Source organism: Rosa rugosa, chromosome 5, assembly GCF_958449725.1.
Source record: "Rosa rugosa chromosome 5, drRosRugo1.1, whole genome shotgun sequence".
NCBI classification, from domain to species: Eukaryota; Viridiplantae; Streptophyta; class Magnoliopsida; order Rosales; family Rosaceae; genus Rosa; species Rosa rugosa.
The window spans coordinates 721,385-740,829 of NC_084824.1; the positions used below are offsets into that span (position 1 = coordinate 721,385).

The following is a 19,445-nucleotide window of genomic DNA, read 5'->3' on the forward strand; positions in this document are numbered from 1 at the left end:
CAAACATCTTTACCATTTCACAATATACATTGTCCTGGAAAGCTCGTTTTGGGAGTTCTGTTTTATATATCCTACTGACGCTCTAGCTTCTATGAAAGTGGAGGCTTTACTTCCACTGGTCTGTTAAATTCTCCTTGCTACGGCCTTTTTTTATATTCGAGGGTTACTCGAATCTTTCGTTTTTGTACTCCCTTGACGGTCCAATTAATTAGTAATTGAAGGACGGACTGGATTGCTCCATTGCAAACACTTTTCCTAGACAGAGAAGGAACACCTCTCATGGCTATGGTTTCTTTGGATTCTATGGAAGAATAAAGGGTTTGGTTGGGTGTCAATCGAAGGCAAATTACGGTTCTTCTAATTCTGCAACACAAGGTTAATGAAGAGAGTTATAATTCTTATGATATTATATGTCTCTTGATATACTAGTCACCAGTGCATGCTAACGTACATTCTGATAAAGACGTCAGGGGTACCAAAAGAAGTAAGAACGTAAGTAGGAAGTGTTTACAATACGGGAAATCGATCAACGGCCTAACAAATCAAGGAATGAGGAATCTATATGTTATATGTTTTAGGAGTATGTTATTAATTATTTCCCTTTTGGAAATGAAATTAACTAAATGGTACTGTTGGTGAGTATATTGAAGATGGAGCTTGGAATTTTCCACATTTGCTTCAACTACACCTCCCGAGCTTATGTGATTTTTTGCAGCAACAAATCCCTATATCAAGGGATGCTCATGCAGTAGATACTTTCGTTTGGATGCCTTCTTCATCAGGTACGCTTAGTGCTAAAGAAGCGTTTAATTTCTTAAGGCCTAAACTTGCTTCAATTGAGTGGTGTCAATTAATTTGGTGCAAGTATGTTGCTCCACGTATGTCTCTTTTGGTCTGGAAAGTATTGCAAGGCCGGGTCCTTTGTGATGATTTTTTGCAAAAACGTGGAGTCTCTCTTGGTTCAATTTGCTTGCTTTCTAGGAAGCATGGTGAGTCATTAGAGCACATATTTCTTCATTGTCTTTTTGCTGCATCAATATGGACTTGCATGATGGAAAGATTTGAATTGGGTGGTCTCCTTGGCACATTATTGGAGCTTTTGTTTAAAGGCCATAGAGTTGGTCACAGCCCTCAGCTAAAGGAGTTATGGATAGCTTGTTTTTGTTCATCTCTGTGGTTCATTTGGCGAACAAGAAATAGGTGCAAATTTGAAGGTATTGTTTGGCTCCAAAACCAGTTGGCTTGCAAACTGTCTCTTTTGAGCGAGTGATTGCGCAGGCGTGCCAGCACCGCGGGGTGCAGTCGTTGGGGTAGTCCCTTGACCTGACTTCTTCTTCAAGCGCTGTGGACGAGGAGAGCACCAACCTCGTCACAGGGTTCTTCTCTATGCCTTTCGGAAAAGGACTTTTTGCCTTACTGGTAAGGGCTTTGGTTGTGGTCTCTTGCGTTCACCGAATCGATACTTAGTGTTGTAGACTAAGCAGAGCAATCACTGGGAAGTTGGGAGAAGCACGGGTTTTTGCTAAAGCGTGACTTTAGCTTCGCTGGGTTGCGAGGGCGTTACCCTTGCTTCGCTGGTAGTAACGGTGGCGGTTGCGCTCGCAGTCGGCTCGCTGGGAGACTGGGACTGGAAGTACGGTCGCTTGGTTGGTCTGGTGATGCTGACAGTCGGCTCTTGGAGAGACTAGGACTGGCGCACGGTCACCGGGTTTCAACAAGGTTGAAGGTTTGCTCCGGGGAGGCTTTGTAATCGCTAGGATTGATTGATATGAGAGAGGCCCTTTCTGTATCGTCTTTAGCCTCTATATATAGGCTGCTGCAGCTTCTCCTTCCAAATAGGAATGCAATGCTATATTTTAGGCCACAGTTATTGGCCTTGAAATCGAATCAAAACTCTTAATAGTTTTGATATCTAATCGTAGGCAATAAGTAATGATATTTGCCTCTGTCATCGCTAGAATATAAGCAAGAGTTAATTGCCTCTTGGAGTCCTGGATGTAATCTTTCTCTTGGTCGCGAGTCAAACTGCTCCACCTTCATGAAACCTTAATTGCATGGAAGACTTGCTCGCTTGCATGTGATTGGCTGGTGAATGATGGCCCACCATGCTATTTAATTGCATGAATACTCTTGAATATAAGTGGAGAAGGACAGCACGTTGCCATGTTTAATTACATGGGGAATCTTCCTTACTTGAACCATGCATGAGCCACCATACATACATCATATATATATATAAATATTCCTCTTTGACCACCATCAAGCATGATTGCATGTTTCCATATATGCCATTGCACATTAATTGCATGGGAATATATGAATATTTGCATGGCTTGCTTGCATGCCGCTGGTAGCGAAGGATAATGGCCCACCTTGACTCCCTCTTTAATTGAACCACCAAAGACCTTAATTGCAGGGGTGGTCTTGAATATGGGTAGAGAAGTATAGCCAGCTTGATCTTCGCGAGCAAACCGACTCGTCCGCATTCTTCCCTCCTGCTCAACCTTGGTAATCAAGCAAATAGATCATCATTAATTATCAAATATCTGATAATTAATAGTAAATCGATTAATACCCAGATTTGCTTTAAAATTGCTTGGCCTCCAAGTAGGCTTTATTTAGCCTCTAAACAATATTTTCCGAGCTTATCGAAAATAAATCGTTTGGGCCACGGATATTGGCCCGGTTCTCTTCGAGTCCCCCATGTAGGGAAAAAATATTTATTTTGGGTTCAAACAGGTATTGTGCCCAATGTTGTGCATGCTTGTAGGATGATCTCAGGTTATGTAAATACTTCCATCCGCATAGCCACTGGTTGCATGTTCAACTCTCACTACTACAATAATGACCAAAGGCCACGATTTGCTTAGCCACACATTGATTGATAGGTGGATATGTTGGGCAAACTTGTAATATGGGTGGTAGAATGCCACATTTATCACTTGTGTCGGTGTGTATCCAATTTTTTAACATTTTATTCATCATTGTGGTCCACTCTTGTACCCCACTCCGATTAGATAATGAATTTTTACTTATCAGTCACTCTCCTACGATATAATATATAAAATATAAAATAAAAACAAAAACACTCGCTCTCATCTCTCATCTCTCATCTCTCTCTCACTCCGTCTGCCTCTTCTCAATTGTCGCCCACATCGCTCTCTCTCCTCTCTTTTGTTCTTTCTGGGCAATTCTCAGGTTTGGCTCTCTTTTCTTCCCCTCTCATAGATCAATTTAATTTCTTCAGTAATAGCTAAGTTTTCCCTATCACTATTGAGTATTTTAATTTGAAGTGCTCAAGTTTCTTCATTTTGTTCCCATATCTGATTAGGGTTTGGGGTTTGATTTATTGTTTCCGATTTTGAATTTAGGAGGGCTTGATTAGGATTGGTTCCTTTTTTCTCTTCTCAATCTATTATTTTTGTTGTAGGATTGGTCCATCTTCCGATGATGGGTGGGTTTCGATCATTTCCGTCGTTCAAAGATTCATTCTTTCTTTTCACTGGTTGTTATCTCAGTACTTAATCTATTCTTTTAGCTTTGTTTTATCTCAATTTCATATTGTTCCCTTGTCTATATGCATTTGTTGATGTGTATATTGCTCAATTTCACAGCTTTTGCATGTCCTGTGTGATTTTGGACTCTGATTTTCATATGGTTTTTGGGTGTGCACGTAAGTTTCAATTGATTTGTTATATGCTTTACAGAATTAGATGTTCTTATCTAGCATTTTTTTGGTAGTGTGGCTCTACTGGTTTTGTTGTAGATCTTATATGTCATATCTAGTTTTTTTTTCTTTTCTACTTTTGTAACAATATAAGTAATTTAACACCAATTTTGATATCCTTATAGCTCAAAAATTGGGCACTTAATTTTCTAATAAGAAACATGGCTGTTCTTATCTAGCTCTATTCTTTTGGCAGTGGAAAACTAGTTCACAAGGTCCAATGACTAGCTAGGCATAAATTGACGTAAGATTTTTTTGATAGATAAGCATTATTGCACCTCACTAATTCGATGATATTAATTCCAGCATACGTTTGATTTTTATTAATTTGTGCACTTAGTTTATGTGTTATAGAAATATTTCGTCTGACAGTTTGAACTTTGTACTTTCAGTATGCTAGGAATCCAATCAGATGATGAACCACAGTTTACTTAGGTAAATATTTGTCTTTTATATATGTTAACCAGGTTAATCATTTGTTTTTTGCACAATAAGATGGCCAAAGGGTAAGTTGGAGTTCTCTAAGGACTGGAAAGCCAAATCCGATTGCCACCTTGGAGAGAATTAAGCGCAATTATAATGAGTGGTTGGAAACGATCAACTGTAATGAAGCTCAAATTGATGATCGAACTGGGAATGAGCCACCCTCTCATGCCAGTCAGCATAATTGGCAACCCCCTCCCCACCCATTTGTGAAAATCAATGTCGATGGTGCCTGGGATGAAACCAACCATACAAGTGGGGTGGGAGTAATCATTAGAAATCATAGAGGTTTCTCTATTGTAGGTGCAAGTCTACATGGGAACCACAACTCTTCCATAGAAGTGGAAGCGGATGCAGTGGTAAAAGGTCTTCAGTTTGCAGCCCATTTGAAGCTTAAAAATATCATTATGGAAGGTGACTGTCTTGAGATCATCAGGGCCTTGGAGAATCAAGCCAACCATCACAGTTGGAAGATCTCTCCCATAGGGTTTACCTTCGTTCACTGGAATCAGATGGAGCTGGATCCCCAGAGAAGCTAACCGTGTTGCGGATGCAGCGGCTAAGCTTGCTAAAATGAGGTTGTGCTCACAGGATTGGGCTAATAGGCCCCCAACCTTCCTCCTGTCTATTTTGAGAAGTGATGGTCTTCCTGGCCCTCCCTAACTATCCATCAGTTTGCTACAGTTTGTTTCTGTTTTGTTAGTAGGTTCTAGTTGTAGGTTCCATCTTATGTGTTTGTCTCCTTTCTTTCCCTGTAAGTCTTGCCTTTCTGGCCTTTGCAATGAATTTTTCTTCAGACAAGAAAAAAAAGGGGGTAAGTTGGAGTTCATAGATGTACAAGTACAACTTTGCTTAACTTAGCTGAGTCAGATGCATTTTGTTGCCGACTTGCCTTTTTATGATGACTCGTTTAGTGTTATTGTGTGCTTCAACTTAGACTAATTATACTCGAGTTACTGAAGTTGGAAACTTTATACTTAAAGTCTGTGCTTGTGAATTCCATTTGTTTCTACAATTACTTCATATCATGTGGCATATGATCCATTTCCTGCCTTACAGGTTTGACTAGGAGTTTAACAATGAAGTTGCAACTCAAGTAATCTAGCTATTTGCAAGATTTGTAAGTACATGACTTGGTATATTTTCATGTGTGATATTTTATACAATACTTTTCAAATGTTATATGCTTGTTTTTGCTTTGGACGACTTCATCTGATTAGCTTTCTTATATTGCCATTATAAGAGCTTTGTATCTCTTACTGTATTACTTATTAACAGAGAATTAAGGTATATTTTCATACTAAAAATGTGTAATATTCATATAGGGAATTAACCTAGTGGAAAAGTTTGAAGTTGAAGGTGGTGTTATATTCATGGCAGCTCCAGTCAATCTGTTGCAACTGGATTTCAGGTCAGCTCATATGTTTCACTGTAATTGCTATTTTATATTTTAGTAACAACTTTTTGTGTAGATATCATATTTATAACTTCCATTTATATACAGAATTTTCAAAAGTTAAAGTTGTCACCGGAGCTTAACCAGAAGTTGAAGTTGTCACCGGATCTTAACCAGAAGTTGAAGTCATTTAGTAGAAGTTGGTTTATAGAGGTAGAGAAGTTGAAGTTATTTAGTAGAAGTTGGTTTATAGAGGTAGAAATGCTCTAGTCATGATAACGAGGCCATCATATATTCCTTGGTGAAATATTTCTTTACTTGTTCCAGTGTGTAAGTCTTTGGATTGCTGGTTTGATGAACTTCGTTGGAGTTATTTTGCTATGTATTGCTGTTTGGTATGCATTCCTTTGTGGCAGTTGATGGAAATATCAAATATGTAGTTTGCAGCTATGAAAAAAAAATATATTGTTCAACAATTTTTTTTAATATATTTGTTTATGAAGACACGAACAGAAAGCACATGTGGCTTGTATGAATAAAATAAAAGAAGTCAGCCACTTGCATCAGTTGCGGGACCCATCATGTCACATTTGAAGAGTTTGTGTGTGTTTTGGCAATAGATACGGCTCTACAGGGCACTGACCACAAAGAAAGTGGCTGCACAGTTGCTGTACTCTATAGACACGCATAACCGTGGCCTTTGACCCTCATACCCACCAATCATGAACGTGACTGTTGCTAAGAATTGTAGTAGTGTCTATCCAGGATCTTTGTGTAGTTAAGAGATTTGGTTCCTTGTAAACCTCGTCATGCACCCCGTATCATAGAGGTAAATTGGTATCCTCCTTCAATTGGTTGGGTTAAAATTAATATGGATGGGGCATGGAAAATGAACTCACCGAGTGCGGGTTATGGTGGGGTTTTTCGAGACTATAAGGGTGAGGTTCTTGGTGCTTTCTCCTCCAATTTGGATATCCCAAGCTTAGTTGCAGCTGAAGTAATGGCGGTAATCTAAGCTATTGAGTTGGCTTGGGTTCGTGATTGGAAGCATGTTTGGTTAGAAGTTGATTCATCTCTTGTTCTCACATTCCTTCGCTTTCCTCATATGGTGCCTTGGCAACTTCGAGTGGAGTGCGGTAATTGTCTTCATTGGATTTCTCAGATGCACTTTCGTTCTCCACACATTTATAGAAAGGGTAATCAAGTTGCTGATGCTTTAGCTAATTTTGGTGATTCTTTGTCTGATATGATTTGGTGGGATTCGATTCCACAATTTGCAATTTTTTTTTCTACTCGAGACCGTTTAGGTCTTCCTAATTTTCGTTTTAGCTAGTTTGTAGTTCTTTAGTTGTTCTTGAAGAGACATGTCTCTTCAATCTTTCGAGGGGTAAGGTTGTTGTCTTCCCCTTGCCCGTCTTGATGTACTCGTTTTTCTTTTTCTTTCAATAAATTTCCCTCGTTCTGTCGAGGTTTGCCAAAAAAAAAAAAACTTATATATATCAACCTTTTCGGGTTTCGACCAAATGAAAAAACAATGTAATCCTAGATAAGAAAAATCCAGAAGAAGAAATATATATATATATAAAGCGCTTAATTTTCATATCTAATATGTTTGATGGGCTTCTGTTGACAATTTGGTAACACAAATCTATCCCAGAACAACCACAATAACCCAACAAAAAGTGTCAAGGAAAATTCATTATGCTCGTGTGGTCGTGCTGAATAATAGTAAAACGTAATAGTGTAGTTTCAATGATGTATTGATGAAGGCATGTCTTGACAAAAAAATTAGATTTAGGTACAATTTTACTCCTTTTATTTTGATTAAGAGGAAATTTTGAACTTTAAATCTTAATCAACATTATGAACAAAGTTGTATCTTTGAATAAAATTATTCATGTAACAACCTCATTGAGCCGGTTTGTGGAAATGAGCACGTAGAACTAGACGAGAAAAAGTGTGTAATTAGATATATGCACCAATTAAACCTTTATTTCCAAAACTTGGATGAGATTCTATGGAAGATTGCATATCTTCCATAGACGGTAGATATAGATGTTGACAAAAGCAAGGGCGGCATTCTCCATCTCCATGGTTGGCTTACTTTACATACCAATATAACACCATGATTACAATACTACGTACAACGAATGCTCATCGATCTCTAGCTAACTTTGATATATTACAATAGCAATTAGGTAGCTAGGTTGCTTCATGAGTCATGACCAAAGAAAAGAAACAATAATGATCTGATTGTATATAACGATAATATTTTTGGAAAATGAATCATGATCTCGATCAATTGGGCACTAAAACGAAGGACACGTATGCCACCAAGGCATTCCACCATGATCCACCACATCGCTTAAATCCGGTCGGAACTCGTGGTGAACTTTTTCACTCGCGCCCAGAATATATATATATAATTAAGTCAATTAATTAATCTTGACTCATGAATATAATTATAGCTGGCTAACTGTGATTCAGTCCGGGAGCTTGCTAATTAAGCTTGCATCCGTGTAATTATACTCACTCATACTCGTTGGGAAAGTTAATGCTCCACTCCATGATCGATCACTATGAGTATGAGGTCCACTCCATATATATCCATGTCCCATGATCGGTCGATTGGAAGGGCAGTGCTGGCCACCAATTATAATTTTTTTAATTAACAGGAGTAATGCGTTTGATCTCACTTCTCCCCCACTTTATAGGTGCAATTTGAAAAAATTATGAATCCAAAAGATAATACTGGCAATTACTTAAGTAAAATGTAATGCAGGACTAAGTTTGAAGCCATTTTTTTTTGTTGGCAATTAAAATAATTTATTAATTAAAAAAGATAGTACGTAGGGGGGACATGAAATTAAGCAGAACCGATACCAAATAACATTTAATTTTAATTTTAAGAGACGTTTTTTTTTTTAAATAAAATATTAATAGATCGAGATCTCAGGTTTAAATTTGCCATCATCAAAAGAAAATCAACATTTAAATCAATAGTTAAGGAGAATGATTGATTTTAATATATGCTCTGAATACGCGGTACTAAACTTCTAGAGAACCAGCTAGATCTAGGTTACATCATCATCATGTACTTCATTTGAGAAGTGGATTTGGCAAGTTATCGACTAGCTAGTACTTTAGCCAACTTTTCAACAAGTCACGTATACTTTCGGTTAACCCTAGCTAGGCTAGGTACGTATCTTAACCGAGATACATATCCACGTACATGTGAGCGGTTGTTGACACATGAAGTGATGAGACCATCATACATATCACGTGATCGACATGCACATAACTTCATTGTTCAAAAATATCAGAATAGCAGCTTTGAATAGTCTCAATCTTTCTTTAGTCAATTCCCAGCTGCAGCAAAAACCATATTTATAGTTGTATATGTATCGTAATATATGTATACTATTAGACTAAGAGTCCTGTATATACGCATGTGATATATCCATGATTTTGATAAATTAAGACACGTGTGGGATTGGCTTAATTAAGTGTGGTCGACGGCCTGAATGAGCCAGCCGACGTATACGGACCGTTTCTTTGATTTATTCAGCAGTGGTTGGAATTGGACGACGCCGGTGCCGGAGCCAATGTTATACTATGACTTCTGGCACATCTTTTACTGCTATAAAGTCCTTAAAGTTTCACCAAATTTTGATTTGTCTGAAATAACCTTTGAAACAAACACATCATCTTTATATCTAATCAGGGTAAATTAGTAAATCACACAATTTGCAGGTTAAAGAGATAATATTCAGTTTTATTTGGTAAAAACTGAAAATGAACTTGAGAACTCCCCAGTCCCCACTAACTTCTCAAAAGACTGAGAGATGAGGAGGAAAGAAAAAATAACAACCTCTGAACTTTATCTCAGTATAGCACTAAACAGATAGTATAAATGACTATTTAATTGGCATCGTTCCCCAACTTTTCTAAGGGCAAGTTCACCCGTTGGGTCACAAAGTCACCTACTATTCACTACTTTTTAGTGTTAATTTCGTGCCCTGGGTCACGAGCACAGTGTATTTCGTGCCCTGGGTCACGAGCACAGTGTATTTCGTGACCCAGAGAATGAAAATATACACTAAAAAGCAGTGAATAGTAGGTGACCCGGTGACCCAACGGGTGAACTTGCTCTAAGCAAAATTTATGGCCCATTATTACAAGTTTGCTTTCTCCTTCTTCTTATGTAAATAACTAAATATTTGGTCTCGTGAAAAATCTCTTATGATTTTCCTAATTGTTTAGCTTGCAGTCTGATCTGGTAAGGTCTTCTACACGCGAAGCGCACGGGTATAAGGGATAGTAATAATAATCAATGATTTAAATTTCGGTACTTCAAATTTAAGAAAATTTCGATTTCGGTGGAAATTTCGGTTAAAAATAAAGAAATCACATTAATTACATTTGTAAAATGATATTTTTGAATGAAACTTTTACATATACTACCCACTAAAGGGGCCCTAGCGCAGAAGTGTAATATTGACGATTTGAGCTGCGTGTTTTTGTCACCAAGCGGTTGAAGATGACCTTCATGTTTTTAGAAATTGCAAAAGGGTGGAGGAGTTCTGGTTTTTGGACCACTTACCTTGAAGCCGAGGACGTTACCTGCTTCCAATTTAGCTGCATGGGTACGTGATGTCGCTGAGACACTACCCCAGCAACAGCGTGACGTCTTTCTTATGTTACTATGGGCAATTTGGTCCGAAAGAAACAGAGTTCTTTGGAAGGGTGGCACCTTCAACCCTTTGAATACTGCCTGTGGGGCATCTAAACTTCTTTCCGACTATCAACAGGTTCACAAGGTTACAGTTTTGAAGCAGAAGCGTCCCATGACTCAATGGCAGCACCCACCTAGTGGTAGACTGAAATTGAATGTTGACAGGGCATTTCATGCAGATAGTGGACGGGGAGGAATTAGGGCAGTTATTCGAGATGAAAATGGTACATTTTTAGCTGCTATTGCACACCCTTTTTCTTTTGCTCGATCTGCTTTACACATGGAAATTGAAGCGATGAGAGCTGGTCTCCTCCTGGCTATTCACCAAGGCATGATCAATATTGATATTGAAACTGATTGTGCTATGGTTGTTACTGTGGTTAATGGAGATATGGAGGACTTGTCAGAAGTTGGCTGTATTGTGGAGGATTACAAGGCTTATCTGAGCTCTATTCTTTCAACCAGGGTACAATCTATATATTGTGAAGCGAATGGTGTTGCACATAGATTGACACACCTCGCTAGTCTATCGTATTTAGATGAGTATTGGCTAGAGGAGGCTCCTGTTATTATTTGGGACGCACTCTATGAGGATTCTTGTACTACTACTACTCGAGGTGAAGGTTATATGTCCCCCTCGTTGTACAATGGTTCTCCTATTATTAATAATATTCGGGCGTGGGGCTGAGCCTCCCAGTTAGGCTGGGTTCCAAACCCCTTTCAAAAAAAATAATAAACCTATTTACAATGTAATATCTCTAAAATTATACATTTATAATAGAATTATGATATTTAATATGCACTAGTAATGAACTAGTACTGTAGTAGGTTGCTAAACTAGTGTTTTTGTCTATGTGTAATTCTAAATGTACTATATATTGATAATGTGAATATGATTTTTTTTTTTAATGACTGGAGTTCAGTAAGAAGCTTGGTCATCACCCATTTTTCACTAATAATTAGAAAATAACAACGGGGCGGGGCCTAGGGTGGACGTAATATTAAAACCCCGTGAATGAAAATGAACGAGTACAACAAAATGAGTATAAAAGCTACTATGATGTGGTTCGATCTAGATGCTTGAACTGCTTCGATTTAGTATCATACAATATTGCTCCCAAGTACATGGAAATGATTTTGGTACTATACTTCACCACTTGGGTATTGTATGTTTGTTGATCTCTTCCCACATGCAATCTATATATCGGATATTGTGGAATTACTCAATATGGTGTTTCATTGTATGAAACATATGACATTTGAGAGGAAGCAAAAAGGAAATCATGTTGTGGTTGAAGCATTCAACTTTGTAGCAGATGAAAGCAAAAATGTTTTTTGTTGTATTCAACTTAATTGTGCCAGTGAGCTGTGATTTGTTGATAAATTATAAGGTAAATTATAAATCCAACATTGTAAATGTCATGAGTTTGATTCTCACTGGCATATCTAAGAGCGGGTGGGCTAGGATTTTTTCATTTTTTATATTTTTTTAAGACTTAATTGCAAAAAAAAAATTTCATATTTCATATTTTTTCTATAAAAGTATGAAGTAAAAAATTCATTGTCGGTGACATACAAATTTCACAGAAATTTCAGACAAAATTTCGGTGTGAATTTTTAAATATATTTTGTGTGTGTAGATATTTCAGAAATTAAGAATTTCCCGGAAATGTACAGAAAATTTCAGAAAATTTCGGGAAACTCTTGACGGAAATGATATAACATTCGAATTTTGTTTCAGTACTTCAAAATTACAGAAATTTTGGCAGTTTCGAAGAAATTTGAAACCTTGATAATAATTAGTGTCGGTGTTATTCTGATAACTAATAAGATTAGATTTAAAGTTAGACTCTGTTTGTGTGCGACCCACAAGATCGATTGGGCTCCACTGTATGAAACATTTGGGGAGGGCCTACCTGCCGTTTATATTTGACTGTTCCGACGTCGGTTGACTTCCCATTCAGAATTGGACAGTTGAGATCGAGACATACATATTTTATTTTTGCTACCAATCGAGACATACTTATTTGACTATTCCATTTCTAGCTGTTTACTACAAAACAAGATAGAAAGGCAATAAGGCATGCGTCATTTACTAAATCAAACCACAAGTCCCAAATTAAAGGTTCCCCACTACCCTTTAAGTTTAGGGTTTATGTATCGGAATGACTGCTTTCTTTTTCCTGCTGTGGTATCTGAATTAGTACATACTACAGAACCATATATTATTCTTGTTTTTTGCCAAGCAAGCAAGTAAATATCTCAAAACTCCCCCTTAATAGTGTGCTGTAATGTAGTTATAGGTTTCCTTTGTTGAAACGCGTTTTTCTGAAAGCTTCTTGCTCTCTCATTGCAGCATCTTTTTTTTGTTGGCGAAAGATCCCTTTTGAATTTGGTTAGTTAACTAATTATTAGTTAATTACAATATATATATATATATATATTTTTTTTTTAAAACGGTGGAATACTCTACAAGGCACAAGAACCAAATTTCAGGAATCTCTGTACTTATTCAACTAACCACGGTCCACGGAATTGGCGGATTGATGATGGTATAAGCTTAAGGTCGGTTTTTTATATCAATCACCCTAGTTGAACGTTACAATCAGAATAATGATGGAAATTATTGACTAGTATATTCCCTATTTCTGTATATCGATCACTCTGATAATACAGACCCCTAAACCCTAAAGCATAACATAGTATAAAGATGTTTTAGAAAATAAGAACCATAAATTAATAAAAGAGTTAAACAAAGATTTGATCTTGAAAACCAGAGCCAAGTCTTGAATGTCTGTAATCTCGGATATGGTGGTCTGTACACGGCAAATTGATTAGGCAGGTTTTTCTAACTTGTCTCATTTGTTTGAGCGAGGATTACATCAGAGATGGTTTGAGAATTTCACCTAACTATTAGAATAGCTGGAATATATTCAAGAGTCTTTGACCGAAAGAAGAATATTTGTAAACATCGAAAGGAACTTTTAATAGTACTAATCGTTTTTTTTTTCTCGAGGAAATACTACTAGTTGGTTCTGAAGTGCAAACTTAAATATTTTTTGCACAATAGTATTGTAGTAAAATTGATCCATCTATAGCAAACAAATAAAAGAAAAAAGAAGAAAAAATGGAGCTGAGTTCAGAGAGTGGGATATATATAGTACACTTGTGTAAGTTGAATCTGAATCCCAGAACTGTCAAGTTGATCTGGTCGATCTCAGTCTCATCTAACACAACAGGTATTATAACATTAAAATTTTAAGTAGTCACGCATAGGAATATAGGATGATTTTTTTCAATATTTTCCCACTTGATGTCGATTTGTTCAAATGTCAAAGTGCATATATGATGAATTTGACCATTACTTCAACGGTATTATATATCTGCGTTTATCAATTTTCAATTTCATTTTCCATATATAGTCTCTGGCTCTGACTTTGCTTCCCATACTCCCTCTCGAAGAGGGTGTTGTTTTTTTTTTTTTTTTGCTGATTTCGTAAGAACCCTAGTTTAAGAGATAAGTTGATCTGACGTACGCAACCACGACATGGTATTTATATGAATAAACTTCATCAATTTGAGGCCAATTGTTATTACTCTGAGTTGCAATAACTTTTAGGTCACACGCTACTTTAGTACGTGGCTACAGTCATGATTTAGTTATAAGTTCTTTCAGGGTTTAAGGTTGTGTCAAATTTGAAGTTGGTGATTGGTAGTTGTTGGTGCGGTTTATGTTACTAGCTTTAGTTTGCTATATTTTTACTATCATGTTGAAGCTAGCGTTTTTCTTAGTAAAGTTTATCAAATGAAATTTTATTTTTTAAAATAAAAGAGAAAATTTTCAAGGAGAATGTGAATGTTAGGGCACCCCACATTAGTACTGGCAAAATTGCACACAATGCAATAACAAGATACAAACACGAATGAAATGATAAGAATTTGGTTTAAGATTTATTGGTTTGGTTTCATATAGGATCACCACGATAAAAACACGAATTTTAACGGTTCAGTTTAGTGTTAATCCATTAATATAATAATAATAATAATTAATATAAGGTATTCTTGAAAATTTTGAATTTCTTTGTCTAATATACATTGGAAACTCTAATGCCTTCCTCTAATTCATCGTAACCTCTTTCTCAATTTTCATGACAATAACCGCAACTCTCAACTTTCAAAAAAGAAAAAAGTACCTCTTTCTCAATTTAATAGTTTGATTTTGGTTTTAGCATACTCCACACGTTGGCTTAACGATTTTTTTTTCGTATTCCATGATAAATATACAAAATGAATTTAATATGACACGAACACAGTGTTTTGCCAGGGCTATCCCATATCCACCAAATTACGGGGTCAAGTAGAAATTAAATTTTAAGAAAGAAACCATTGATTGGAAGTTACATAACATATGATTTTTTGATTTATTAGTAAATAATTTTACTTATTCATCGACTAAAATGACTAAAATATTCTAACACATCACATGCTCCGAAAAACGGTGAATCAGGCCTCAACCTACAAATGTCATAAACGCAACCCTCTGGGTGCACGTGCCGCCACCCGGCTCAACCTCATTCTTCATTACAACTCCCACCGGCTCTGCCGGTCACCACCTACAGTTTCCCGGTCACCACTTTCACATAAAAATACAGACAAATATAGATATAGCTTCGCAGCCCGACATTGAAAAAGAAATTCACTAATAAGAGAAAAAGCGAAGCACTTTAGTTTCACTAATCCATCCATACCTTCCTTCCTACTTCGTTCATCGGATTCATACCAGAAAAAAAGCCCTGTTCCAAGTCAAAGACTGAAGCTTTTGCCATTTTCGATTTCTTGCAGGTCTGTTGTTCATGCTTATCTTTTCTGTTACTGTTTTTTGTTTGTTTTGTGCTTGCAACAAAACCCATTATTTTGGTTATGCTTGTTTTTGATTTGGGTTTTGTCTTTTGTTGTTGTTTGTGGTTCAGTTTCTGAGCTAATAATGATTGAAGCAGCAAAGCACAGTTCAGAAATCACAGTTCTTGGCAAGGTTTTTAGTGGTGCTACTTGACTGTACATTCTTGATTTCTCTTCAAAGTTGAAGGCTTTTGGGTGTGTTTGTGCAAATATGGGTGTTCAAGATGTCTGGGTGGTCATCTTTGTTATTGGGTTTTGCTTCCAAGCTCAGATTTTGAGCTCTCAGAACCTGACCTGCAATCTGAATGATTTGAATGCACTGGAGGAGTTCATGGGTGGTCTGAAAAGTGTCATTGGTAGTTGGGGCAAGAATTTCTCTGATGATTGCTGTCAATGGGCAGGTATTACTTGCAACTCTTCATCCTCTCTTGGATTGAATGATTCTGTTGATACTTATAGAGTGGTTGGGTTGGATGTTTCGAGTAAAAAACTAATTGGGAATCTCTCTGAATCTTTGGGAAATTTGGAACAACTTAGAGCCCTCAATCTTTCTCACAACTTCCTTAAAAACTCACTTCCTGCCTCACTGTTCCAATTGCCAAATTTAGAGTCCTTAGACTTGAGTTCTAATGACTTTTCTGGCCCCATTCCAGTTGATATTAATTTACCTTCACTTCTGTTCCTTGATATCTCTCAAAACTTCTTGAATGGTTCTATTCCACAAAGCATCTGTGCAAGTTCTACTAGGCTTCAGGTACTGAAGTTGGCTGTGAACTACTTGTCTGGTACTCTACCACCAAGTCTTGGAAATTGTAGTTCCTTGGAGGACCTCTGTCTCCTCACGAATAATCTCTCTGGTGGTGTACCTGAGGGTATATATCAGCTGCAAAATCTGACCAGATTGACTATTCAAGATAACAAGCTTACTGGGCCGCTGAGCAAAGAAGTTGGTAACCTGATTAACCTTAATCGTTTGGATATCTCAACGAATTGGTTTTCAGGGACTATTCCGGATGTTTTCCACAGCCTTGGAAGATTACAGTATTTTGTTGCTCATTCCAATAATTTCAGTGGTCGGATACCTCCTTCCTTGTCAAGTTCCCCAAATATCTCTTTGCTTAATGTGAGAAACAATTCATTGGAGGGTCCAATTGATCTAAATTGTTCAGCAATGACAAGTCTGGCCTCTCTTGATCTAGGTTCAAACCAGTTTGCTGGGGTTATTCCATCCAATCTTCCCTCTTGTCCACATTTGAATAATATAAATCTTGCCCGGAACAACTTGAATGGCCCAATACCTGACAGCTTCAAGGATTTTCATACTCTCAATTACCTCTCACTTTCAAACGCCAGCCATTCTAATCTATCATCTGCCCTTCAAATTTTACAGCAGTGTCAGGATCTAACTACTTTGGTTCTCACCATGAACTTCTATGATGAAGAATTGCCTGCTGATCCAACAATTCATTTTGCAAAGTTGAAGGTTTTCATTATTGCAAACAGTAGGCTCAAAGGTTCAATACCCCAGTGGTTGAGTAAGAGCAGCAGATTGCAGTTATTGGATATATCCTGGAACCGCTTGGAAGGTACAGTTCCAGCTTGGTTTGGCAATTTTACTAATCTCTTCTACTTGGACATATCAAACAATTCTTTTACTGGGGATATCCCGAGAAGCTTAACTGGACTACAGAGCCTCATTTATTGGAATGGTTCCAAGGTTCAGGAACCTTCCCCTGATTTTCCTCTTTTCCAGAAAAAGAATGTAAGTGCAAGGGGATTGCAGTACAATCAAGTCTGGAGCTTTCCACCGACGCTGGCACTTGGCAACAATAATTTGAGTGGACAGATCTGGCCAGAGTTTGGGAACCTGATATCCCTTCATGTATTCGATTTAAAATGCAACAATTTATCCGGACCAATTCCAAGTTCTCTTGCTAATATGACCAGCTTAGAGACTCTGGATTTGTCTCATAACAAGCTTTCAGGAATAATACCCAGTTCACTGATTCGCCTCAGTTTTTTGTCCAAGTTCAGTGTTGCATACAATCAATTAGAGGGGGAGATTCCTAGAGGAGTTCAATTTGGGACCTTCCCAAATTCAAGCTTTGAAGGGAATAGTCTTTGTGGTGACCATGCTCCTCCATGTCCATCAAAGGTGAATACTTCTCCCGTTCAAACCAGAAAATCATCAAAAAATGTAGCAAGCATTATTGGCATAGCTGTTGGAACTGCGTTTGGAACGGCAATTCTTCTTGCTCTCATGTTCATAATTGTGATGCGAGCACATAGTCGAAGAGAAGTTGATCCTGAAAAAGAGCACGATGCGGAAGAGAAGTATTTGGAAGAACTTGGGTCAAAATCAGTGGTTCTTTTCCATAACAAGGAGAACAATAAAGAACTCTCTCTTGACGACCTTCTGCAATCTACCAACAATTTTGATCAGGCAAATATCATTGGCTGTGGGGGTTTTGGTCTGGTTTACAGAGCCACCCTCCCTGATGGTAAGAAGGTTGCAATCAAGCGCTTGTCTGGTGACTGTGGCCAGATGGATAGAGAATTCCGTGCTGAAGTTGAAGCACTGTCAAGAGCTCAGCATCCAAATCTTGTCCATCTTCAAGGGTATTGCACATATAAAAGTGACAGGCTTTTGATATATTCTTACATGGAGAACAGTAGTCTCGACTATTGGTTACATGAAAAGCTGGACGGCGCATCCTGTCTAGATTGGAATACAAGGCTTCAAATTGCTCAAGGGGCGGCAAGAGGGCTTGCTTATTTGCATCAATCATGCGAGCCGCATATCGTTCATCGGGATATAAAGTCAAGTAATATTCTTTTAGATGAGAATTTTAAAGCCCACTTAGCTGATTTTGGTCTTGCAAGGCTCCTGCTTCCCTATGATACTCATGTAACAACTGATCTTGTTGGGACATTGGGCTACATTCCTCCCGAGTATGGCCAAGCCTCTGTTGCTACTTACAAGGGTGATGTGTACAGTTTTGGGGTTGTTCTTTTGGAGCTTCTAACTGGAAAAAGGCCTATGGATATGTGCAAGCCAAAAGGAGCTCGGGATTTGATCTCTTGGGTGTTTCAGATGAAGAGGGAGAGGAGGGAAACTGAAGTGTTTGATCCAGTCATTTATGACAAGCAGAGAGATCAGGAGCTTTTGTGTGTTTTTGAGATTGCATTGCTTTGCTTAAGCGGATGCCCTAAGGTGAGACCTTCAACTCAGCAGCTAGTTTCTTGGCTCGATAATATCAACATCAAAATCTAGCTTGTCTTTTTGTAGATAAACCAGGGAAACCCTGATTGTACAGCTAGAGATGTTACTACTTCTAAAAGAAGTTCAATTTCTATATCTATAATGCAATTTTTGCACTCTCAAAGTTGGTTTTGCTGTAAATATGTATCCACACAATTGCGTATATATAAAAGAGAACACAGTATTTCCGAATTCTGAATCTTTTGTGTTGGTTCATGGAATGGTATGCATGTTGGAAATAGTAGTCCCTTTGTATGTGGAAAATTGTCTGCTATAATTTCTAATGTACAAGGTTGGATATTGGTGTATTTCCTTAAATCTTTCTACTTCTTCTATATCTTCGATTGTCAATGGTCAGATTTTTTTTTTTCATGAATTTGTTAGAGTTCCACTACTTTTTATATCCTGTCATCTTGGCTTTAGGGTTCAACCATCTTCAGGATAGTCTACCGTTGAAGTTTGTTGGTGGATCGTGCTTGGTGGAGATTCAAGTAGTAAATACAACCAAATGAAAATGACCTGCATGTGGTGGACTTGGTGCATTTTTCCCTATCATAGTTTCATAGCCAACAGCTAACAGCCAACATCAATCTGTTAAAAAAGTCCACTACACCCACTAAATAGTGAAGTCTATTTCTCTGACATTAATTTTTAGTCAGAAAGAACGGTTAATTTAGATGTGCATTTCATTTTAAATTTAATGCAATATTAATTTTTAGTTTGACTATATTTTGTTGCCTCGCTCCTTCTGAGATTGAATTTCAACTTTGGTACAAGTTGCAATGGTTAGACTTGTGGAATTCTGGAATCAAGTTGAGAAAATCAAACAAAAGAAGGCACGGGAATTGGGGAAGAAGAGAAAACACTTTAGTTTTAGTTTTATTTTATAAGCGAAATTTCGAGAAGTCTGTGTCTGTGTCTGTGTTCGACTGTTCGTGTAGCT

The 19,445-nt window shown here is 37.5% G+C and overlaps 1 protein-coding gene and 1 long non-coding RNA gene across 4 annotated transcripts; both read left to right on the plus strand.

Moving 5' to 3' along the window:
• Positions 1–3,075: 3,075 nt before the first annotated feature.
• On the plus strand, positions 3,076–6,006 carry LOC133712032 (uncharacterized). Of its 3 annotated transcripts, XR_009847115.1 has the most exons (6): positions 3,076–3,198; positions 3,431–3,673; positions 3,924–3,971; positions 4,120–5,330; positions 5,536–5,621; positions 5,715–6,006. It is a non-coding gene; the product is annotated as an uncharacterized LOC133712032 (long non-coding RNA). The 3 variants fall into 3 exon arrangements; XR_009847117.1 differs by lacking the exon at positions 3,924–3,971; XR_009847116.1 differs by lacking the exon at positions 3,924–3,971 and having other exon boundaries at positions 3,431–3,505.
• Positions 6,007–15,011: 9,005 nt separating this feature from the next.
• LOC133709786 (phytosulfokine receptor 1) lies at positions 15,012–18,701 on the plus strand. The gene is made up of 2 exons (XM_062135655.1): positions 15,012–15,183; positions 15,312–18,701. Exon 2 carries the CDS (start codon positions 15,452–15,454, stop codon positions 18,512–18,514), a length of 3,063 nt encoding a protein of 1,020 aa, XP_061991639.1. The 5' UTR covers positions 15,012–15,183; positions 15,312–15,451; the 3' UTR covers positions 18,515–18,701.
• The last annotated feature ends 744 nt before the right edge of the window (positions 18,702–19,445 follow it).

Bases quoted from the DNA above. Each gene is read 5' to 3' on its own strand.
- LOC133709786 (XM_062135655.1), top strand. From the start codon at position 15,452: ATGGGTGTTCAAGATGTCTGGGTGGTCATCTTTGTTATTGGGTTTTGC.